We start from the raw sequence: 25242 nt of genomic DNA, 5'->3' as shown, positions 1-25242 counted from the left end.
CATCTTTACAAAAGACATCTCTGTTACCGCAGCCCCCGTAAAATACATCTTTTTTTTATAGGACAGGGGGCAAACGGGCAGGAGGCTCATACGATACTGCCGCCCATGGACACTATCAATGCCAGAGGGCTCGCGAGTGCGTTGCCGGCCTTTTAAGAATTGGTGCGCTCTTTTCTTAAAGGACCCTGTAAATGTAAAATTAGAAGCATTTAATACGAATTAATTGTTTGACGTAAATGATTTATGTTTTTTTTACACACTGAAAATAGATGTATGTGTCAATATAAAATTCTAAAAGTCTTTATGCGTTTACAGTAAAACAAGAAATCGTTTCCCTAGCAGTTATTTTCAGTATTTCTGTAACAATTCAACTTTGCCTCCTGCCCGTTTGCCCCTTGTTCTATAAAAAAAAACTTCAGGTCCTTTAAAAGAGCGTACTAATTATTTAAAGGCCGACCGAATTCAGTTCAGGAATATGTGTACGTCATATTATATATAAATCTGTCAGAAAAACCGGAGTCATAGATAACAAAATGAGCAAAGCTATCGACTCGGGCGCAATCAAACCGAATTATGTAATTTCGTTTGAGTGATGTGGTTATACGATAGACAATTTCTATCTTTAATATATTATTCGTTTTGTTTTTGTAGCTGGAACGAAGTTCCTTATAGCGCAAACGGGGGCTAGACGGAAAAAATTAAGACGAAAAGTTGTAACGACACATTTTGCTATAGGTGTTCTATTTAATATTTTCGCTTTAGTTATAGCCAACGTCCATACCACGTTGAATACACCGGTTCTCGTCCGATCACCGAAGTTAAGCAACGTCGGGCGAGGTCAGTACTTGGATGGGTGACCGCCTGGGAACACCTCGTGATGTTGGCTTTTTTACTTTTTAATAAGTAATAAAAATCATTTTTGGAATCACTTAACTAAATTAGTGCAATAAGTGCAAAATACAGTTACATCATACATAAAAATATTCATTATAATATATTTTAAAAAAATGTTTCACATAAATGTCATGAAATTCTGCGCATTCGAGCTATTGAGCGATTGAGCGAAATTGAAAGAGCGATTGAGACCGATTGAGAGAGAGTGAGAAAGGGAGATCGAGATAAAGTCAAGCGAGAACTTATTATTTATTTAAATTTTGTATTATTAATCAATTTTTAATTAATTAAATATATAAACAAATTCCATACTATATTTTTAAAACTCTAGTGTACTGCCACTTACGACTTGACAATTAATTTGTGTTACAAAAATAAATCTTAGCAACCTCCGAGTTTCTGAAGTGGTTTCGTCTGACAAGACGTATATATCGCATCATATGGAAATGCAAAATGAAAATCCATATAAAGAAACATGTTTGTGTACTTATGTACACGGGTTATATACTTCTTTTGCGTATCAAGATAAAAATCTTTTTTTCAATGTTATCTTTCGCCTTATTTTACGTTTCTAGAAAAAAAACTAAACATAGAAAAAAGTTATTTAATACATTGAAAGTTTTATTATAAAGCATTGCTAGTTAAATAAAACTTTATTTAAATAACACTAATATTCTACATAGTTAAAGAAAATGACAAGTTTTCTTTTAGAAATGTTGACTTTGCTTACTTCAGGGTGTCGGTCTCAAAAGAACGTAAAAATTCTTTAAAGGCCGACAACGCACTCGCAAGCTCTATGGCATTCAGGGTCCATGGGCAGCGGCATCACTTATCATCGGGTGAGCCTCTTGCCAGTTTGCTCCCGTTTAATAACCCAATTCTCAAAAGGTCCGCCGCGCACTGGCGAGAACAATGGCAATATGAGGATGAACTTGAGTTAGGCCCCAAAAAATCGACAGCGTCTGGCACAGGATCGCCTAAATGCCTATTAGATTGAAAAAAGGTTGTAGCCTACAATAAAAATGACTGTACTTAATTCATTGTATTGAATTTAGACTCTATGGCTTCCAGTCCTCGAAAGACAATGTATAGACATTGGCCATATGATAAATATAAATTACGACATAGAGAATAGGATATGAACTACAGCTAAGAACTGTAAAGCAGTGGTCTGTGAAATGTGTTTTTAAATTTATGTGGTCATGCTGGTCCTCCATCGGACAATCATGGAGGCTTGAAGAGATCGATTGGTTGCTGATCTAATTTTACATATTTTTGTTATTGAAGTTATACTTCTTTTGGCGTGATGGAGAAAATGATGAGAGTGAATTTTTACGATGTGCGCGCACACCGACATCTAAATTCGACATCGTACAGTTACTTCTAGGTGGCATGAAAATCGAAGACTCTGTTCAAGTTGTATAATCCAGTATTTTCTATATTTAAAACACGTGTTTTGTATCAGTACAATTAAACAGTGTGAATAAATCAATATTATTTTGGTGTTTTTAAATCAATTTCATATACGACGGTGATAGGGAGGAAACTGGCATGAGGCTCACCTGATGTTAAGCGATACCGCCGCCCATGGACACTCAATGTCAAAGGGCTCGCAAGTGCGTTGCCAGCCTTTTAAGAATTGGTACGCTCTTTTCTTGAAGGACCCTAAGTCAAATTGGTTCGGAAATACTTCTATAGGCAGCTGATTCCATTCTGCTATTATTATAATTCCGAAATTGTATATAGTATGTTTTTTATATTTAAACTTAAATAGTTTTTTACGTCTATCGAATTTCCTTTATTAAAAATCGATAATTCATAATCGAAAGCCGATCTCAACACTAGACCAATATTTGTAAATCGGTTAATTACACGATTGATTGGTTGTCGGGAGCATTACCGATAATCAAGTCGATGAGATGGGATTAATTAATTACTTTGATTTTTTGTCATAGACATAGACGAAGTTCTTTTAATGCTGTATTTATTTATTTATTTGTAAACACTAAAGCTAAGAGCAGTGTTGGTCGTAGGTTCGATCCCCGGCTGTGCACCAATGGACTTTTTTTCTATGGGCGCATTTAACATTTGCTCGAACTGTGAAGGAAAACATCGTGAGGAAACCGACATGTTATGACCAAAAAGTTCACGACGTGTGTCAGGCAGTGGAGGCTGATCACCTACTTGCCTTTTAGATTTAAAAATGATCATGGAACAGATTCAGAAATCTGAGGCCAAGACCTAAAGAGGTTGTAGTGCCACTGATTTATTATTTTATATGTAAACACTCCTGCCTTTACAGGTGACCCTAAATTGACACGAGTAAACAATAATACACTTTACAGACGAAACACAAAAAAACAAACATATGAAAATACAAAATAAAAACTACAAGTAATTTACTAACTAACTGTAGGGACTAACAAATAATATTACTTTTGCCAGCTCACTCAATGGACAATCAAATAACAAATGTCCTTAACAAAATACATATTACATAAATTACATATTTAGTATCCTATCACAGTCTGTTCTTTTCTGCATATTACTTTATATCTAATAAATATTTATATACAATTACAAACTAAAAATATATCTAATAACTAACCTTAAAATTTAATTATTAAAATATATTATTAATAGGAGTCCCTTTAGGCAAGGTTCCAAAGATACTGGCAGCGTTCCCCCTTTGAATAGCTAGACTAATTCTTTGTGCGAGGTAGCTGCCAGCTCTTCGTTCTCCTGTGATGTCGACTAACCTTTTTGATAATTCCCTAAAAAGCTTTAATGCGCTAGGACCCCACGGACCACGGGTCTCGACACATAAATTATATGTACATATTTTGTTAAGTAAATTAACACACCGAATAACATGTGCCCTTTGCAGAAGGTTCGTCCTAGTTGTGGGCACATGAATTTATGCCAAGATGTGTCAAAAATGTATTTTTAAATCAAACACATCGCCGCCATGGATTGAATTAATACATTATAACACAAAAATGTGGCTGCATTGCATCTAAATCTTCACATGTCACTAGAGCAAAAGTATCCAGATGTATACAAAAACCACAGAAATTTCAATTTTCAATACGTGGCAAAATTTGACTTTGATTGATCAAGAAATCGTTAATTTAATAGCAATCATATAAATAGTTAAAGTATATTAGCAGATCACTGGTTTGACAGTGATTGTCCATAGACTAATGATAGATGCAAGTGTCGATGGTCTTTTAAGAATTGTTTCTCTTACGGACTCTGTCGAATGGTGATGAAGAGTTCCAGTTGAGGAAGTGGCTGCGAAGATATAACAGACCATAGCATTAGCTAGACGCAAGTGTCGATGGCTTATTTCTAATTCTATTCTCGATTATATTTAATATACAAGTTAGAGGCAGAAATAATCTAATATTATTAAAGCCGTATCGTCTTACATTATAATTAGACGTTGTTTTGATCTTCACTTAACTGGAACATTGAACCTTGCAACGTAGTAATTACTGTAACAAAATTTATATGAAGGAGTTGATTAAATAATTTTAGTTAAAGATACATAGATAAGATTATCATACTTCCCGCCAAAATGTTAGACAAGATGGCGTCGCGCACCTGTCACTTTAACACGCCAAATTTTTTACGTTTTAATTATACATTATGAACGAACTAAATTAAACTTATATTCAAATTCAATTCATTTATGTAACAATGTTTGAATAATAATTTAATATTATTGATGAATAAAGAAATACTACATGTTTCTAATTTTATATTAACTGCCAGTTCTCATATCAAAGGCGTAGAACAGACGAGAAGAACTAGCTAACTCTCCGCCACTCTTCTTAATCGCCAAGTTTTGAGTCATACTTATTGTTTGAACTAGCAAGTCAATCCCAAGAATTAGGATCATTTAAATAATCGTAAAATATATTACTTATATAAAGCTTTGAATTGATAATATATTTTTGTTATCATAATTATTTTATTTCACTTAGTTTTCTGATTTAGATAGATTTACTTAGACTATTAGATACTCGCAGTCATAATTTAATCAATTCTACTTATATCTTATACATTTTTAAATTCGTAATATTGTTTGCGCAGAATTAACATTTATAACACTACTAAATTTAAATATACTCTTGTTAAAATACATGATTTGAAAATTCTTTCAAGTAGGTCATGAAATAATATTTGTAATCCAGAATTTGTAGCGTGATTAGTATAAACTGTTTAAAATAAAATCAACAATTCAAAATGCAAAAGTTTCTTCTATAATATTAGAAATTTATTTGAAGAACTACAGTGTAGACAACATTTGACGTAGTTTTGCTTTGTGGTCGCATAATAATTTGATATTCTGGAGTTCCGACTGTATAGGCTAATATACAATTCAACGGCGGATTCAGGGGGCGTCATGGGGGTCATGACCACCCCCGAACTCCTTCCTGGACTTAAGTGGACCACTAATTGAACATAATGATTTTATTTTAATATTTTGTCGCCAGATTTTATATAACTACATACCTCCAATTTATCACTACATAGTATAAAACAAAGTCGCTTTCTCTGTCACTATGTCCCTTTGTATGCTCAAATCTTTGAAACTACGCAACGGATTTTGATGCGGTTTTTTTAATAGATAGAGTGATTCAAGAGGAAGGTTTATATGTTAAATAACATCCATTAAATAGTGGAGAAGTACTGTTACTTTTGAGGTTTCTAATGTGATGCGTAAATAATTTAATTTTTTCCGCTTACATTGCAAACGCAGGCTGAACCCTACGAGTTTTATCAAAATAATGTACTAAGTATTATACACATTGAAAAGGTCTACAGAAAAGTCCATGATGGTATGTCTATCTCTTATGGATAACCCACATTTTTATATACAACGTTCACAGATTTTCTGTAGTGTATTTAGTATCAGCATTGCACCCGTGCGAAGCCGGGGCGGGTCGCTAGTTTAATATAATATAATATAATAACTTTGTATGATGGCAAACGTATAAGTTCTTAACTTGACCACGATTATATGACCTCCTGGCGCCAAAGCTAGATCCGCCCTTGATACAATTGCCCATGTGTAGATATTGATACGTTCTATAATACTGTACAAAATATTTTTGCTCTGTCATCAATTGTTTCCACAGCGCACGCGATAACAGATTTTTACGGATATTTTTTACACCTTAGTTAATAATATTGCATTTTTATTAAGAATCCCTATTTTTTTAAATGTAATATATGTTTATGTCAATCAGTGAGCATGCGGCTTTCGAATAATGAAAGATTTTTCGAAATCGGTCCAGTAGTTTTCTCTTTATAATCTAATATATGAAATTCTCGTGGCAAGTCGCCCGCGCGGCCTATAATAATAATAGCCATGAACAGATTAGAGTAAAAACCGCCTTCACCGAGGAAGGTTAAACCTTTACTGCGTACTTCGCTCACTCCTGTGGGCTTCCATCCTGCCCTTCAGGCGATTGAACCCCCCGCGACGGCCCAAAGGTTCGAGTTTGCAGGAGCCCTTTCATGCCGCTGTGCTCGCCAAAACAGCTCTAGCTGAGCTATCGACATTTGGATTGTATGTTTCAAGCAAAGTTTAACTATAGAGTGTGATCGACCAAACAAACCAAACAAACAAAACACAAAAATTAATGTATTCCTAGGAATTATGAAATTTTTCGTTAGGTTTTTAATAAAACTATAAAAGTGCAATTGCGGAAAGTCGACACCGTTTAATTCCATTCCTGTCACATGTTAGTATTATGTAAAATTAAAGTAATATATAATTCTAACAATGAGCCCTTTAAGCCAACAGCAAGATTCCTTAAAAAAAATATCGTGTCACGTTCTACGAATGTTAGTTCCCATACTCCTCCGAAACGGCTCGACCGATTCCTATGAAATGTTTAATGCATATTCAGTATGTCTGAGAATCGGCTACTCTCTTTCAAACCCCTAAGTAATAAGTGCTGCGAACCAAAATTTAATTTTTTAGAAAAAACTTTTTTTTATGTGTATCATACACAAATACATATAACCCATAATTATATATATTAATATAAAATTTATTTACATGCCCTTTGCTGATAGAGGACAAATCTTTTTTTAAATTTGTTTTAATTATTAATTACTTAGGATGTCATGTGGAACATGGTGTAAGGGTTGTAGCTAACAAACATTGTAAACACAAAATTAAATAGAGTAGCGGAGAGTTTATTGCCAGTTCTTCTCATCCGTTACGCCCTTGATTTGAGAACTGGCAGCATTTTGAGAAGTGTATTACCTAATTGAATAAATTATTTTGACTTTAACACGGCTTTTGTTTTCGTTAGATTCATTTTCGATGTAACAGTTATTAAATAAATACGCTGCAAGAAACTGTTCAATTAGACTTTTTACTAATTTAATTCCAGTAGTATTTTCAAAATAAATTACAAGAAGCGGCTCTATTTTATTTAATGATACTCATAATGTAACATGCATAATTGTGCCACAGATAAGTTAACAGATAGGTAATGCCACCATTGTACGCTCTTGATACATTGCTTTTCTTTTAAGAACCTCTCTTTGATAGTCACATACGGGCTGTTCATTACGTAAATAAATAAATAAATAAGCAAATTTACTGTTATTTATCCCCCCCTCCTCTTGTAAGCCAAAGTAAGCAAAGCTCTAAAAAATAATACATAAACGTATTGATGTTTTATGAGCAGTGTTGGCCTAGCGGCTTCAGCGTGCGACTCTTATACCTGAGGTCGTAGGTTCGATCCCAGGATGGAATTTCTTTCTATGTGCGCATTTAACATTTGCTCGAACAGTGAAGGAAAACATCGTGAGAAAATCGACATGTCTTAGACCCAAAAAGTCGACGACGTGTGTCACTCACTGTGCATTCAGAAATCTGAGGCCAAGACCTAAAGAGCTTGTAGCGCCACTGATTTTTTTTATTGATGTTTTTTTGAATCCTTGAAAATGCATTTTGGGTTGTGGGTAATATGTGTTAAAAACTAAATAATTACTGTTGACGTAATCCCCAATAAGAAAATCAAAGACCCCACCACACCCCCTATAGCGCTGAGAGAGTAATTAAGTGTGCCCCCCCCCTGTTACATATTAGTACAGAAAAACGTTACGTTCTGTACCCAATAGTAAAACGTTTCGTTCCCAGTGACTCATTTACCCTAAAAAAATGCCATTCATGTGATATAAGGTACCCCCCCTCCCAATCCCTTACGAAATACTTGAATTTCGTATTATCCCTCAATGATTAAACTCAGCTGCGAATCTATCATCTGTATGTATACGCTCCTGGTAGGATATATACGGAAGCATCTACGTATACATAACATGAGACCTTACATACATAGAGACCAACAAAAGTCCACATCTGCACTTTGAATAGTCTATGACACTATCCCGGTGGGCGGTCAATCGCGCCCGCGCAGTAATGTGATATCAGTGATCGCCGGGGGTCCAAACCCCTCGTAATGTATGGTACAACATGCGATGTTCTGCAGTATTCATGTACTAGGACGAAATCTGTAACGAATTTATTGGACTATAATTATTTATATATACTTTAAAGAACAGTGAGCAAACGGGCAGGTGATAAGGATAAGTGGAACCGCCTATGGACACTATATGTCAGAGGGCTCGCCATGTCGGCCTTTTAAGAATTGCTTCGGAATTATCTACTAGCAATGCTAGAGAACTCGCGAATGCGTTGCCGGCCTTTTAAGAATAAGTACATTATTTTCTATTCATAAGTCGAATTGGTTCGGAAATATCTACTGCAAATGCTAGAGCACTCGCGATTGCGTTGCCGGCCTTTTAAGAATTTTTACGTGCTCTTTTTGAAGGAGCATAAGTTGAATTGGTTCGAAAATACCTACTGCCAATGCTAGAGCACTCGCGAATGCGTTGCCGATCTTTTAAGAATTGGTACATTCTTTTCTTGAAGGAGCCTAAGTCGAATTGATTGCCATTGAAAAAAATAACATTTTCTATCGTAACAATGATAACTTAATATAGTGGTTAAGTATTCTTAAATTTTCTGATTTTCTGCGCAATTTTCTTTAATAATAGATATTCACAGGGCAAGGAAAACATCATGAGGAATTTTTTTTTAATAGAACAGGGGGCAAACGGGCAGGAGGCTCACCTGATGTTAAGTGATACCGCCGCCCATGGACACTCTCAATGCCAAAGGGTCGCGAGTGCGTTGCCTGCCTTTTAAGAATTGGTACGCTCTTTTCTTGAAGGACCCTAAGTCGAATAGGTTAGAAATTGGCTTAGACCCAAAAAGGCGGCGTGTTTTAGGCACAACTGATCACCTAGCCTATGAAGAATACAGAAATTTGAAGCCCTGACGTAAATAGGCCCCGATTAAATTAACTGGTTTAATTACAGATGTATAATAATATACTAGCAAGCGTTACCATGGCTAAGGTTTTTGTTATATAACATAGTAGTAAACTATTCAAGGGAAACTGTAGGAGAACTTGTGTAAGGTAGATAGCTTATGTGAAACGTTGGTATTTTCAACACAGCGCCATCTGTTAGAATTATACCAAATAATAAACAAATTTATTTATTTCTTTATTTATTTATTTTGTACTCCTACAGCTAACACAAATTACATATAATAGCAAACAAATACACCGAGAACATAGGCATAGATGGAATACATGATACATTATATAACAAAAAGATTTACAAAAGGGAACAAAAAAACAAAGTATTTAATACAATTAACTAACTGATTAAATTTAATTAATTAAGCCTAAATTGGTTGATATCAAATATTTATTTAAAAACATTGTAAATATTGCGGGTATAAATTGAGATGTAAATAAAATTAAAAATTGGTTAAGTAGCTTAGGAGTCCATCGCGGACAAACAACGTGACACGTGATTTATATATATATATATATAATTGTTACAGGGATCTGCAAGGAAATAACATCAGTCTCATAGTGCAGAGTGATTTTCAGAAGCTGAAAGATTTGAAGACATTGTAAGTATTTCATTTGTATTACTCGATTATCAAAAGGCTACAGTAGTCCATGGACACACGTTTTCGTATTTTACGTTGCAGGCCTTTGAGTGTGCTCCTTTCTTAAATACTCAAAGGTCTCGTTAGGAAGAACAAAGCTAGTGGTATATATAAGCTACCCAAACGCATCTTCTTAGGTCGTTTTAGATGCGTTGCAGGCCGTTGATTATGGTCTTTTCTTAAATACTTAAAGGTCTATACAACAAAAAATAACAAAAATATGTAAAATTAGATCAGCAACCAATTGATTTTGTCATGGCCTATATCATTGTAATATGGAGCAGGACCTCCCGATCATAACTAAATTTTAAAATGTCAAATAGAAGACCAGGAAACAGGGAACCCTGTGACAGGCTGCAGTATCTCTTTTATCAGTCCAACTAAGAATTCTATATCGTAATTGTTAATGTTTCGTCTGTCAACATTTAGTTTTCATAAATTGATGCCTATTACAGTAGTGTATTTGTGACATTATTTATGTGTTCACAGACAATTACAAGAAAACCAGATTCACACAATCGAGAGAGATGCTTTTGTGGAACTGACTGCGTTGGAGACTCTGTAAGTATTTAGAATAAGCTAATTACGAATGTAATATTCAAATAGCAGAACTTTAAGGTACTATTTGAAGGGGTATTCATTGAATCAACAGACAGTAAACTCTCAAAACTGACAGCTGTCAAACCCCACGTCAGACGTCAGACATTGGCGCGCATTGTTGCGAAGTTTTGGCGCTCATCGGAACCGAAGAAATAATAGATTACATTCGTCGTTTACGCGCCAATTTTTCAACTGCCAATATTAAGTGTAATCTGTCGATTGTAGGCAAATGACATTAATCAATGGTGGTTTGAATTTGCAGGAAACTTTACAATAATCGGCTGAACCACTTGCCCGAAGGTCTTTTTGTGAGATTGAGGCACCTACAACGTTTGTGAGTAGTTGGTATGGGCTGCCCCCCCCCTCCTCTCATCACCGGTGTGGTAAATGACTGACAGATTTGCAGTTTAAACAAACAAAATATATTTATTTCCAACACACTAATATACTCAATTTAATGTAACGCCTCGACAGTGAGGAAGTACCAGCAGTAAAGACTTTAAATTTATTTTAATTTTCTACTTATTATTTATATGTGCATTATAAATTAATTTAAATATCGATCGAATATATATCTTCTATTATATATTCATAGCAACAATATGTATATGATATTATATTGTTTTAGCCTAAAATTGGATTTTCCATTAATTATAGGTATATTTAATTCTGACGTCATAAATATTATATGTAATTTTTTGTTTAAACTGTCAAATCAGCACAAAAAGTCGTTCAGTCTGTTCATTCTACTCTTGACGAGTTCCCTCAGTCTTTGCGTCTTCTGGTGCTTGAAACTCATTCTGGCTTTAGCAAACCCCTCGCTTCCCGGGCTCTCGATGACATCCATCCGTCAAAAAAATGACACATGTCAGAGTTGACACATGTCTATTGCGTTTTATTAATAACTGTACAGTGCCACATACTTGGTCACCGGCTGAAATTGGTACCGTCGTCGCCATTTTGATTTGTCAGACTGACATTGTCAGTTGACACTGTCAATCAACTAAAAAGTATTTATTTGTACCTTGCATTATTCATTATGACAAAGTTTTGATTATCTAACTGTTCTGATTAACAGTGTTAAAAAAATAATATTACAACAGATAACACACCGACCATATCAGTTGTTTTACTATGTCATTGAAATAAATTTTTAAGAGAGATGTAATTAATTTTAATGATTTTTTTTATTTACTGGTAACATTAATATCAACAACGAATCTCTTACCGGCCAAGAAAAGTATGTGGCACTGTGATTCGTGATGTAAATTTAATTTGTGTTTTAGTCTCAGGCAGATTATTAACAAAACGTATTCATTAAAAATCATACTTAAGTAATACACTCCTTTACCGGGCTTTAAGTGGTGTACGGTGTAACCTCGTGCTAATTAAATTATATACCTAATCCAGTGTACATAGTAACATTAATTATAAGTACATAATTCGACTAGAGAGGATAAAATGTAGCTCGTCTGAAGTTCTATTAAAATCTAAAAAATACGTCAAATGTCACGCAAATAATGTTTTTTTTTTATTAAAGATAAAAAAGTGTGGTCAACTGTTAGTCAGATAAGATATTTTGTTTACAGCATATATATAGAATAGAAATTTCCTAAAAAAACATTCTCCAAATCTACAAATACGCGCAATTAGCTAGTTGTAAATTGTTGAGGAGATAATTTGACACTTGTCATTCATATTATATAATCACTAGCTGCCCCTGCGAATTTCGTTTCTCCTTATTGCCTAGCCTAAGAAGAAGAAAGACTATTCGGTTTTCCGGAATGAAAACTTTTTTGGTTTTTCTGTAATTTTTTCTCTATATAAACCTCAGAGTTCAAGTCTAAACATTTTAACTAAAAAATAAGAAATAGTATTAATTGTATGTGTTTTTGTATACTGTATCAAAAAAAAACGTTCGCTGGAGCCGTTTCGGTGGAGTATCAGACATTGTGACACTAGAATTTAAGTTATTATAATATACTATTTTTAAAGAACACACACATTTAGATAGTGGCAAAGGAATTATTTATATATGATTAATTATAAAAAAATTGTTTTTGAAAGTTTCACTTCTACCACGTGTGAATTGCACTTATGTTTTTTTTTTAATCTGACAGTCAATGAAAGATTTAACAAATTTTTGAGTTATCTACGAAGGAAATACAAGTACACAGATAAGGAAGAGATTTAAATTGACCCGGTTCGGTTCGTCTTAATCAATGATATTACTAGAGCCCTGTACAATCGTACAGACATTTAACTCAAGTATTCTTTACTACCGGATGATGTACACTCGCGCACAAATTGCATTTGAAACGGATACGAAGGAATTGGACAAAATGTTAGAAATTCCCAAATGTATGTTGTACCCAAATGCGATAAATAAACCGAACACGATTATATATATTATGTAAAATAAAATATAAATAAAGGGCGTTAAAATATCTGTATCGTCTATAAATTTATTTAAAATCTTCTTTTCGTTCATTTTTCTTCTGCCATGTAATTAGCTACTACTTATTTATATTAATTGTGATTCAATTAACATTTGGCAATTTTATGTTTATACCTATTTTTTTATTTAATTTTAGTTATAGTTTTCAACATTTTTTTAAAGTTAAAAAAACCACATCTGTACGCGACTGTCCACGGCTAATACGGTTCAATGGTAACGTGAGGACGCAGCTAGTGTTGGGATCACGATATATTAACGTCGATAGCGTGACTCTATGTTTGACGGAAGAGATTATCGTCGGTAGCCATTTTTATAACCAATTGAAAGGATTGTTAAACGTTGCATGTGCTTATAATGAGGATTACAAATATATTTGTATTGAATAAATAAGACGTAGAGACAAAAATACTAAAGGGAATGCTTATACTCTAACTTTAGATACTTTATTCATATAGGTGAACTAGCAGACTCGGCAAAGCTGTGGCTAAGGTTTTTGTTATATTACATAGTAGTAAACTATTCAAGGGAAACGGTAGGAGAACTTATATTAAAGCTTATGTGAAACGTTGTTTCTTTTAACACAGCGCCATTTGTTAGAACTGTATCAAAAAATAAACAAATATTTGCAATAAAATAAAATTGCGACTATAATTAAAGATCTAAGCTATCCTATCTCTTAAGTTGGGCCAGACTGCTCACGTTGTGCCAATTTAATTTAAAATCGGTTAAGTAGTTTAGGAGTTAATCGCGGACAAACATCGTGACAGGAGAGTTATATATATTAAGATAGTTAAATCATTTGTAATTTTGTATTTGCTATCACTTCACAAGTCAAGGGCGTAGAGCGGGCAATAATTACTGGCAAGAAAGCCTCCGCCACTCTTTTAATCGCGAGTTTTGAGTCGCACAAATTCTTTGAACTGGAGCAAATCAATCAAAATTATTGCCAAATTTATAAAAAAAGTTTTTTCCTGGCTCAGCATTACGCTGTGGAGCAGATGTGTTCCATAACGCTAGATATAAATATATAGTAAAAAAAAATTATTTGCATTGACATGACTGAAACTTTCGTGATGTTAGTTTTCGCTGTATAACCAATAACGGTGATCGAAGTCACCTCCTAATCAAACACCATGAGGTCTAGGCACTGAAGCTGAAGGATTCTCTTCCTATCTTCTTCTATGTTCTATCTTCTGTCTTAGTTAAGTCATTTGGCAAATGGGTCTTCGAATAGCGACATTGTATATTTTAATCCAGCTAACTCCAGACAAATAAATCCAGGATTAAGTCCTTGACGTGAAATGTAGTATTCTTTCCCAATAACACGTTGTATATAAAAAAATTTATTTCTATCTACCAGAATTGGAATCATGTTTTTCACTTTCCTCACATCAACACAATTTTATATTAACCACTATCCACTGATCCTTGACTTGGAACTATCGCGGCTTAAAAAAAGTATTAAGAATATCCATAGCGCCATCTTAAGCACACCACACAAACCATCACACAACACACAGGAATTAGTTATTACTCAGTTAGTTTTAATAAAAGTCAAAAGTCAAAAATCATTTATTAATATAGGTAACACAATGTACATTTATAAACGTCAAAAAAATATACATTGAATGCTTCCAATTTTACATTTACTGCCAGTTCTCAAATCAAGGTGTAGAAGAGAAGAACTGGCAAAATAAACTCTCCGCCACTCTTTTTAATCGCCAATTTTCTTCTTGTTTTACACAACGTTTGTAAGAAGCTGCGACCATCACACCATGTTTCACATGACGTATACAAAAAAAATAAACACATTTAATGACACAAAAACAAAACTTTTAAATGTATTTAACTTTTTGAACCTTTTTGTAGTAAACATTTTTCTGTATGTATTCCATCTCTGGCTATTTTCACTGTATCTGTTTGTTATTATATATAATTTATGTTAGCAGGATTACTAATAAATAAATAAACTAACTAGAACTATTGCCACACGTTTTTGTTTCTTAGGTAGCCATTGTGTAGTTACTAATCTTTACACATTAATGTTTTTTTAAATATTTGTTTTGAAACTGTTTAAAGGCAGTTCCAATATTTCACTAGGAATCATGTTATAAATGTATTTTAGCCCATAAATGAAGTATTTATTTTCTGCAACCTGTACTGGCTGGTACTGTAAGTAAATACTTACTTAATAAACTTAGTATATAATTATTTGTACCCTTTGAAGCCATCTCTTTAGCCTCTTGGGCCATGGGGTTTAGTGCACGGAGGCTAATTAAAGATCTGAGGTAGAGTTGATGCTTTTCTCGCGAATAATCGCAATATACGGAATCGGCTGCTTTCGCCCGAACCCAATAATTAATCCACAACCTCTGATTTAAAACAATCTGAGATCAGACCGTGACAGTCGATCGATCTTCTATCTGTATGCTAATAACCAAACCCTACGAGGACAATTGATTTTTGGCGACGGATAGAATGCAATCTCTACGATCTTTACACCCATATTTGATAATTAATATAAACCAAATAAAGTAAATAAAACCGTACAAATAATATTAAAATATACATACATGTCTATGTTTAAAGCATACCAAATACCTTTTTTATTATTTTAAAAATTGGTGTAAGTTAATTATTACAATGACTTTAGACAATATTTGGATTAAGTTGTCTATTATTGGGTGTGGGCGTTTAACTACCACAGAAAAAAATTCTAAATTAACACTTATCATTTCTTAAATCAAGCCTATAATGAAGGTGAAGCAGGAAACTTCACATCAAAAGAAAGTGTCATACAAAAACTTAACCTAAATTCTTTGATACGATTTTTACGTTTCAGAATTTACCTAACTGAAACCAAATCAAAATTTTCTATTAATTTTCCTTATTATTTTCTTTTTATTTTATTAAATATTCTACAGCTACTCATAAAACAATATTCAAACAATTATATTCTATACAACGCAAAATACACATTCAAGTATAAGGCACAGTTTCACCTATTTATACAAAAAATATAACAAAGCCCAAATTCATACTAAATTCTAAATTATAAGTCATAAAAATCATTGATCATTATAATAAATACGAATTACATACTAATAAAATGATGAAATATGAATATTATTTTTCGATCTTACCGACAGAATATAATTAATAAAAAAATAAGCATGAATAAAATGATATTTTCTACAAATGATTCCAAGCTAGATCGATTTATCGCCCCCGAAACCCCTCGTATACTAAATTTTATAAAATCGTTGGAGCCGATTCCGAGATTCCAATTATATATATTTATACAGGAATTGCTCGTTCAAAGATATATTTAATATAAAGGAAGAATAAAAAGGCCATTATTAATAAAAGATACCAATGTTTTTTAATAATTTTTTAAAGCATTAAAAATGCTTTAATAAGATCGAACCTACGACCTCAGGTTTGAGAGTCGCACGCTGAAGCCACTAGGCCAACACTGCTTTATACTATTAGTGTTTCTAAATCTTATAAATGAAACAAATAAATCAGTGGCACGACAAGCTTTTTAGTTCTAGGCCTCTTCTGCATCTGTTCCAAGTTTTGTCAATCTAATAGGCAAATAGTTGCTCTCTTGTGACTGACACACGCCGTCGTCTTTGTGTTTAAGCCAAGTTTTCTCCACGATGTTTTCCTTCGTACGAGTGAATCACAGAAAGTCCATTGATCCAAAGCAGGCTAACACCGCTTTTTTTAATAGAATCTCGCTGTTGGCCTTAACGGCCTTTACAGCTAAGCTAGCCAAAACAGCCCGTTTTGGCGAGCTTAGCTCAGCCGGAACTAACACTGCTGAATGTTTTAGATACTTTTATATAATTACTAGCAGACTCGGCCAAGCGTTGCTATGGCTAAGTTTTTAAATAAACTATTCAAGGGAAATGGTAGGAGAACTAATGTGAGAGCTTATGTGAAACGTTGGTACTTTGAACACAGCGCCATCTGTTAGAATTGTATCAAATAATAATTTAATTTAAAATCGGTTAAGTAGTTTAGGAGTCCATCGCGGACAAACATCGTGACATGAGATTTATATATATTAAGACTAGCTTTAAACTTAATTTAGGATTGTATTAATACAATTTTTTTGTAAATACAGAAATGTTTTATTGCTTGCAATTGCGAATTAAGAATGGCAGTATTAGGCCTCTTCTCTTGAGCGCCAATATTGCAATAACATTTTTTGATGTGGTAACACATTTCTTGGATCAAGATCAAAGGCTGGATATGCATCTCCTCATTCACCTCAAGATCAGAATATCTTGATCTGACACGAATTCGATGTAAAATGCGTAGTTTTATCAACAGATGGCACCACATGCTATTTGCAATCGTAAAATTTATGTATTGTTATTTAATAACTTATCCGATATTTTATGACTTTTTGATTATTCTGCTATTCGGAGTGGAGAAGAATCCACCAAAAAAGAGACTAACATCGCTCCAGTTGATCTTGAGTTATAAGTTGTGTAGCAAACACAACTTTGTTTTATATATTTAAATGTGGTGAATTTTACTTTATTTCTTAATTTACACCCTTGATTTGAGAACTGGCTGTAAATGTACAATTATAAGCATTTAATGCAAATATTTGTTTGACGTTCATAAGTGTACATATAATTGTAGTTAATTCTAATTGTACCTAATAACTAATTTTAAAATATATTATTAAAAGGAGTCCCTTTAGGCAAGGTTCCGAAGATACTGGCAGCGTTCCCCCTTTGAATAGCTAGACTAATTCTTTGTACGAGGTAGCTGCCAGCTCTTCGTTCTCCTGTGATGTCGTGTGTGATATGACTAAATAATTGTTGACTTCATCAAACACAACATATCAAGACTCAGTAAAAATCTCAAACAATATCTTGTTAACCTGTCTATGCTGATACAGAAAATATTCTAATTGTACAAATAGTTTGAATATGAATGTGTTATGTAGAAATCATTAAGTTAAATACAGTTTACATGTGAAAAGGAAAAGGCTGCCTACAACATAGGGAATACTAATGTGGGGGCCAGTGCACTATAACTTATATAAGAAAACTTTATTAGATTTATTATGTCTAATAAAGTTTCTTTCTTTCTTTTAAAAAAGAGTGCCAAGAAAAAACATGACGTATGCGGCGTTACCTCGCTCTGAGGCGTTCCATTTAAGGCTTGAAGTGCAAGCGACAAAGAGGCAAATTATGTGTGTGAGTGCAATTGACAAAAAAAATGACATAAGTCATTTATGCGTACAAATAAATGTAACGTGATCAATTCAATTGTCATTTCCATTTACCCCCTCTATATCCATACAAAATATCTATCAAACAACAATTTTTTTTTAAATGCAACCATTCCATCAGTATTTTCTTATGACGTCACGGTCAACTATCATCAGTAAATCGACTTTACATCCGATTTTTTTTAAATAAAAGTATTATTTTGGTTATCGATAATGGTACATCACTCACACCAAATTGTTGTCTTGTGCCATCGTTTGGTGACATTGATTTATGCGCTGAGAACTGAGCAGTTTCGAAATGTGGGGGACTAGCGCCGATACCGGAACTCAATTTGGTTCTCCTGTCATTGGTCTGGTTCAGCTATGTCTTAAGTGACACATATTTTCTTGATGACTGGAAATCTTCTACAGTACATTTCACAAGGCATTTTCTTTGGCGTCTTCCCTGAGAGATACGACCTCCAACAATTCAAAATTCGAACGTACTCCCTTAAAGGCCGGCCACGTATCTAAAAGTGGGTGTTTATGGGCTGGGATTACTTTTATGGGCGTCTCGCAGGCTTGTTTTTTTATATATTAAAAAAAAGTAATTAACTAATAAAGTGTTTATTAAAACCTTAACATAATAATCGTGCGACTCTCATACCTGAGGGTCGTAGGTTCGATCCTCAGCTGTGCACCAATGGTCTTTCTATGTGCGCATTTAACAGTTTTAACAACTAAACAGTTTTTACGCTACAGTTATTTCAATAATGTTATAGTTTCTGTTATACCTATATTATATATGTAGACTTAAGAAATGTATGCCATTTCTAGCAAATGTTTTCTTTATAAAAAGGAAATTCTTTGACATTTGTTTGAAAATGTCATATAATATTCAAATTGTGAATTGTTTTGGGGAACGTCTTGTTCCCTAAGGAATTGAAAGGTTGCATGTAGTAGGGAACTCTGCACAAATACTGCAGAGGGAAAATAAATTGAATTCTTAAGAACAAGCATTTTGTGACTTTAAGAATTCATTTATTTGAATAAATATACATAAAAACCATAATAATAATAATAATATATTTATTGCAAGAATATGGTACAAAATGTTAAGGTGGTACAATCGTAAGTCGTTCGCATATTCTGCCACAAAATGGCGTGCAAATTTATCTTAATTTACATTTCACATTATTAGTTACTTTATTAAATTTTTATCAATTACAATGTCTCACGCAAATAATCATTTGTTGAATAGTCAATTTTTCCAAAAGTAATGCACTAAGTCGCTTTTTAAAGACTGTAATCGGAAGATCTTTTATAATTATTTCGGTAATTTATTGTACACTTTAATTGCCATACAAAAGGTGTTTTTCCGAAACAGTTCTAAATTCATTTTTTGCCTATATCTACTTCTTACTTCGACTACATTATACTTAAAAATATGTATATTTCTGTGCACGAATAAGGATATCTCTAAAATATAAGTACATGGAAGATATAAAATTTTGAGTTTTTTAAATAGAGGTACGCAACTATCAATACATAATGAATTATATATCAAAGCCTTCCTCGGGGACCACACTACTAATTACTGAAAACCGTATAAAAATACATCCATTAAATTTTGAGTTCTTCGTGCGTTTATAGTTAATTTCGTAATATAGTATTTATTGAAGAATAAAATATTATAAATAAGAATCTACACAGATTACATAGATTTGCACAGACCATCATAGAACTTAAAAAGATCTTTTATCTGTGGATTTCTTTGTGCACAAATAGCATATACAAAACTCAATCCCGCTTCCAATAAAACTTCGTTCAAATGTAAATGTGCATTGTGTGAATTTCCGCGGGAACTGCATTGACTGGCATTTATAGGTGAATTATAAATCTAATCATTTTCAATTCATAGACAAGTCATCAGCCTGACCATAGATTATTGCACCGTAATTTAATTTTACGACCTCAGGGTTCAGTGGAACGATCACGACTCGTAAATTACTGTCATGATTATATAAAAATAACGCATTTATAAGAAAATGCTGAGTCACACAGTAATGTATTCAACGTCACGAAGAAGTGCTTCATATTTTCTTACCTCCTGGTACTTCACTGGCCTCTACATACAGGTGATAAAGGAAATTCCTTTTTAAAAATAGAATAAAACGCACTAAGTAAAAAAAATAAACCTGGGAGTTAGTTGTAGCGCCATTTGGTTTAAATAAATAAATACATCGATTAAAAAATACTCTTGATAATATGTTCTTGACTCCTTGTAGTTACTTCACTGGCCTATATAACAATGTTAATATAAATATGTTAAAAAATCCTTTTTAGAAAGTCTCTAAAAACGATCTTCCGAATAGTCTTTAAAAAGCGACTTACTGCATTATTTTTAGAAAAAATGTACTATTCAATAAATGCTTATTTTCGTGAGACATTGTAATTTATACAAATTTAATAAAGTATGATGATATATACGATACAGATAATATAAGAATTGACTCTGACTATTAATGTAAAATGTAAATAAAGGTAAATTTGCGCGCCATTTTGTGGCAGAATATGCGAACGACTTATGATTTTACCACCTTAACATTTTGTACCATATTCTTGCAATAAATAAATTATTATTACAGGCGTTCGATTTCTGTATATTTCGTCACTCAAAAGGCCATTTTCACACGATATTTTCAGTGTCAGTCTGTTAAGAAATACAATAATTTGTAAATAAAATCTTCATGGTAAAAACGTAACAAATATGTTGATTTTTCACGGTAACATAATAGACTATATAGGTATATATAGTGCGTATGTCAAAGGGTGTGTTGTACTTATAAGTGTCTTGAAGTGAACTGCGACCCCTGAACTACACTATACGACATTTTTTGTAAATTATATTCAGAGCTAAGGATAATAAAGAGCTGCATTATAGAGAATTGGAGGAGAATGGTGAAGATAAGAAGAAGTTCGCAACTATAACGGATTGAACACAGCTTATCCGGAGCTGGATATATTCGGTAGTGGGCTGATCGGTTTTAGAAAAAGCATTGTTATGTTGTATGGTACGCTAACTAGCTCCGTACGTAATTCGCTGTTTTGCTGATGATTTTTCTTTTTCTCTATTTTAAGTACCAACATTCTTTGTAATTTTATTTTATTGTGTAATTATCTTATCTTCTTTATGTTTTTAATTGTATTTTTTTTAATTCCTATTTTTAGCATAACTTATGTTTACATATATTGTCGTACATATTAGGTATAAGATTTTATAAAATTTTCAGTAGAATTCGTAATATGTATGATGTTGTAGACTTAAATAAATAAATAAATAAGATAAGCTGGACCGAAAGAAGACCAATGAAGAGGTGATGTTCGGAGAAAAACGAAATCTGCTAAGTACTAAAACCGGAAAGGGAAGATGATTGGACAACTTCTTTCGGACCATCTTGGAGGGGAATACAAGGCAGGAGAGACAAGGATGACCGGATTGGCTTACATAGACCTGATTAAGGAAAAAACTGAGGTACACACAAAACATATTCTGTATTAATTTCTTGACCTCCTGGAGGTCAAGAAATTAATACAGAACCGCACTGAGAGGCGATTAATCATCAGACAAGAGCCCGGCTCTTAAATTTGAAGAAGAATTATAGAGACGCTGCTTTGGTTTAGTGCATCAACCTAAGATTCTTGAGGTCGTAAATTTTTGCTGTCATTTTCATACAAAGGTATGAAAATCTAAAGCTTATCTAAAGATTTTAACTTACTTGAAATATGTAATTAAAAAACTATTTGATATGTTTTAAACATAGACATGTATATTTTATTATTATTATTATTTGGCTTATATCAAATATGAAATATTAGTGTAAAGATTCAGATTGTTTTCAATCTGAGATTTTTTAATTTCGCTTTAAAACATGTCGCATAGTGTACACTTAAAGCTCGTTTAACGGAGCTTTGTGTTCTACGCTCGATAAGCAGCTTCTAAGGCCAATCTGCTTTTGAGTTTATCAAGAGAAAGAGGTATTTACTAGTATATATTTACTTAGAAGTCGCGAACTTTTCGTGTTACAACAAGTGTGACATTTGACAGCTCTCTTGTGTCTTGAAATACGAAGAGGAATACAGGTCATGGCATAACCTAAAAGCTGAGACCTCTCTTATGAAATAATAGCCTGGTGTAATATAATTATAATACTCCCACACGACATTTCAGAGCCAATTAATTAGGGCAATTTCGCTGAGAGCTCAAACGCCATCTTGTGGAACGCCACAAAATGGCGGCCGCAATTCAATATTTTAACTGAAACGTGATTGCCTTCTTAATTGCGCAATAAAGGAAAGATTAATATATGTATGAATATTAATATTAAATAATTATTAAACAATTTGTATGAAGTTTTGTGAAAAAATAAATAAAGATTATTATTATTATCAAAAATTCACCAAATTAATCATTACTAATGTTACTAATGTTATTGAAAAATCAATTATTGAACACAGAATATTTATAGGTTGTTTGACAATTTTTAAAAACCATTAAAGATGAAATATTTATTAATGATTTATATTTCTGGAGAATTATTTTTTTTTGAGATAAGATTACGATTTATTATTTTACCCGCCAAAACGCTTCTCTAGACAATATAGCGTCGTACCACTCTAATGTCGTCTCTATAATGTCACAAACAAGAAAATAAACGCCATGGTTTTGTTATAATTATCATTCTTAATTTATATATATTAACAAATATGTATAATGCATACATATTATATTATTCAATCAATAACACTCTCTGATGAAATGAAACTCCACAGTATTAGACTACCGACTAATCTGTGACCTTGTGTCAATATTTTTGTCAATTGTTTGACAAATAACTGATTATTACAAGTTATTTTAAGCCTAACACTTTTAAAACTACTTTTTATAAACTTTAAAAAACACGAATTTTCCATCCTGTCATGAACTCAGACAGAGTCTGAGTTGACTGACAGCGATGTCAATTGTCATCTACAAAGCTTTGCAGTGACGCATGACTGATGTAATAGGGATGCTAGATTTAATTAGCCGACTTGAGTACATATCCTTTACAAAAACATTTTTGAACGAATTTTTCGTAATATTCAGACGCCGACGCTATTACAAGCAGTTTGGCGCGTTAGATTTTTTTATTTAATTTCAGATAGCAAAGTTCTATCAGCAGTCGTTAAGTATAGGAAGAATATGGACAGTAGGGTCTCTCTCTCTTATGGAATAACAATTAACGGGAAAAAAAATTTAAAAAAAAGAAAAGGCCGGCAACGCACTTGCGAGCCCTCTGGCATTGAGTGTCTCTGGCATGGGCGGCGGTATCACTTAACATCAGGTGAGCCTCCTGCCCGTATGCCCCCTGTTCTATAAAAAAAAAGATTGTAAGACAGACCAAGAGGGGAGAACTTCACCGATAACAAGGATCTCTATTTCTTAACAATAAATAAATAATAATAAATCAGTGGCGCTACAACCTCTTTAGGTCTTGGCCTCAGATTTCTGAATCTGTTTCATGATCAATTTAAATCAAATAGGCAAGTAGGTGATCAGCCTCCAGTGCCTGACACACGTCGTCGATTCTTTGGGTCTAAGAGATGTCGGTTTCCTCACGATGTTTTCCTTCACCGTTCGTGCAAATGTTAAATGCGCACATAGAAAGAAAGTCCATTGGTGCACAGCCCGGGATCGAACCTACGACCTCAGGGATGAGAGTCGCACACTGAAGCCACTAGGCCAGCACTCCTCTGCATTGCATTGCAACATTGCTTATCAAATAGTCGTAAATTTGACCTGACAAATTCTAGACTTCTACAAATCATATAGAGGCCTCACGTTCATGGGCAAGGTAACAGTTGCCTCCAAGTTAGATTGTGTTTCCTTGGGAGTTTTAGGCTGTGGGCCTCAAATGTAGACACTAATTAAAGGCACCAGCTCTGGCCACCAGTACCAAGTGCATTATATCTTTAATTCGACTTAGGGTCATTCAAGAAAAGAGCGTACCAATTCTTAAAAGGTCGGCAACGCACTCGCGAGCCCTCTGGCATGCAGAGTGTCCATGGGCGGCGGTATCACTTAACATCAGGTGAGCCTCCTGCCCGTTTGCCCCCTGTTCTATAAAAAAAAAATTAGCAGTGCATTTAAAGTCACGACCCAAGAGTTCTCCAGAGAATTGGCAAAAATAAAAAAATATGTTTTAATTCCAATGTATTTATTATATACATTAAAAGTAATTACAAGTTACTTGGGAGGCAATAGGTGGCTTGTATCAATATTAAGTTACAATTATGTAGAAATATATAATATTAAACTAAATAAAAAATAACCCAAAAATTAAAGATAAAAAGAATGCTTTCTAAACACAATCAAAAAATTACAAATATTAAATAAGCTAAAATGTTTTTATACAATTTAAAATTACACTCAATACGTAAAGAGAAATAAAATGAGCGTCATTCCCGTAAGAGGGACCGGAAGTCCTGTAGACTGAGCGCCGGAAGTGCGGCCATCTTACCGGAAACGAGGAACGCTAATGAGTTTTGTTTGAGCTTTATTGTTTTAGAAGTGGAAAATAATTGATTAAAGTTTATTAATGGTAGAATTACTTTGTAAACATAATTGCTACTCGTGTAATCAGTGAAATATACTAAAACTATTTATTATAAAATATAAAGATGTTAACTAAATTAATATTTATTTGTGTACACTCCGTTACATTTGCAGAAAAACAAATAACACTACATAACGCAACGGGAGGCCTTGTCGCTAACAAGCGATCTATTCCAGCCAACACTAGTAAGAAAAACTAAAAAATAAATATGGGTTAAGTGCAATATAACCAAATCTGATAAAAATAGATATAGAATCAAAAACCTTCATAATACATAATCTAAAAATTATTTATTATTTTTTCCTTATAAAAAAAACCTATTATATTTCTAACACACATG

General features: G+C 33.3%; 1 protein-coding gene and 1 non-coding gene across 3 annotated transcripts in view; both read left to right on the top strand.

Annotated features, from left to right (window-relative positions):
• The window catches only part of LOC110995215 (protein slit), a 107287-nt gene that overhangs the window by 49393 nt on the left and 32652 nt on the right, over positions 1-25242 (top strand). Inside the window, exons 3-5 of one of the 2 annotated variants that reach the window (XM_045633644.1) lie at positions 9842-9913; positions 10442-10513; positions 10815-10886. In XM_045633644.1, coding sequence (XP_045489600.1) covers positions 9842-9913; positions 10442-10513; positions 10815-10886 — 216 coding nt within the window. The remainder of the gene's footprint in view (positions 1-9841; positions 9914-10441; positions 10514-10814; positions 10887-25242) is intronic. The other variant, XM_045633645.1, reaches the window with a different exon arrangement.
• Positions 768-886, top strand: LOC123690395. Its single transcript, XR_006751058.1, has one exon. It is a non-coding gene; the product is annotated as a 5S ribosomal RNA (ribosomal RNA).

Source organism: Pieris rapae, chromosome 24 (genome assembly GCF_905147795.1).
Source record: "Pieris rapae chromosome 24, ilPieRapa1.1, whole genome shotgun sequence".
Taxonomy (NCBI): Eukaryota; Metazoa; Arthropoda; class Insecta; order Lepidoptera; family Pieridae; genus Pieris; species Pieris rapae.
This window is presented reverse-complemented; position numbering and strand designations above follow the sequence as displayed.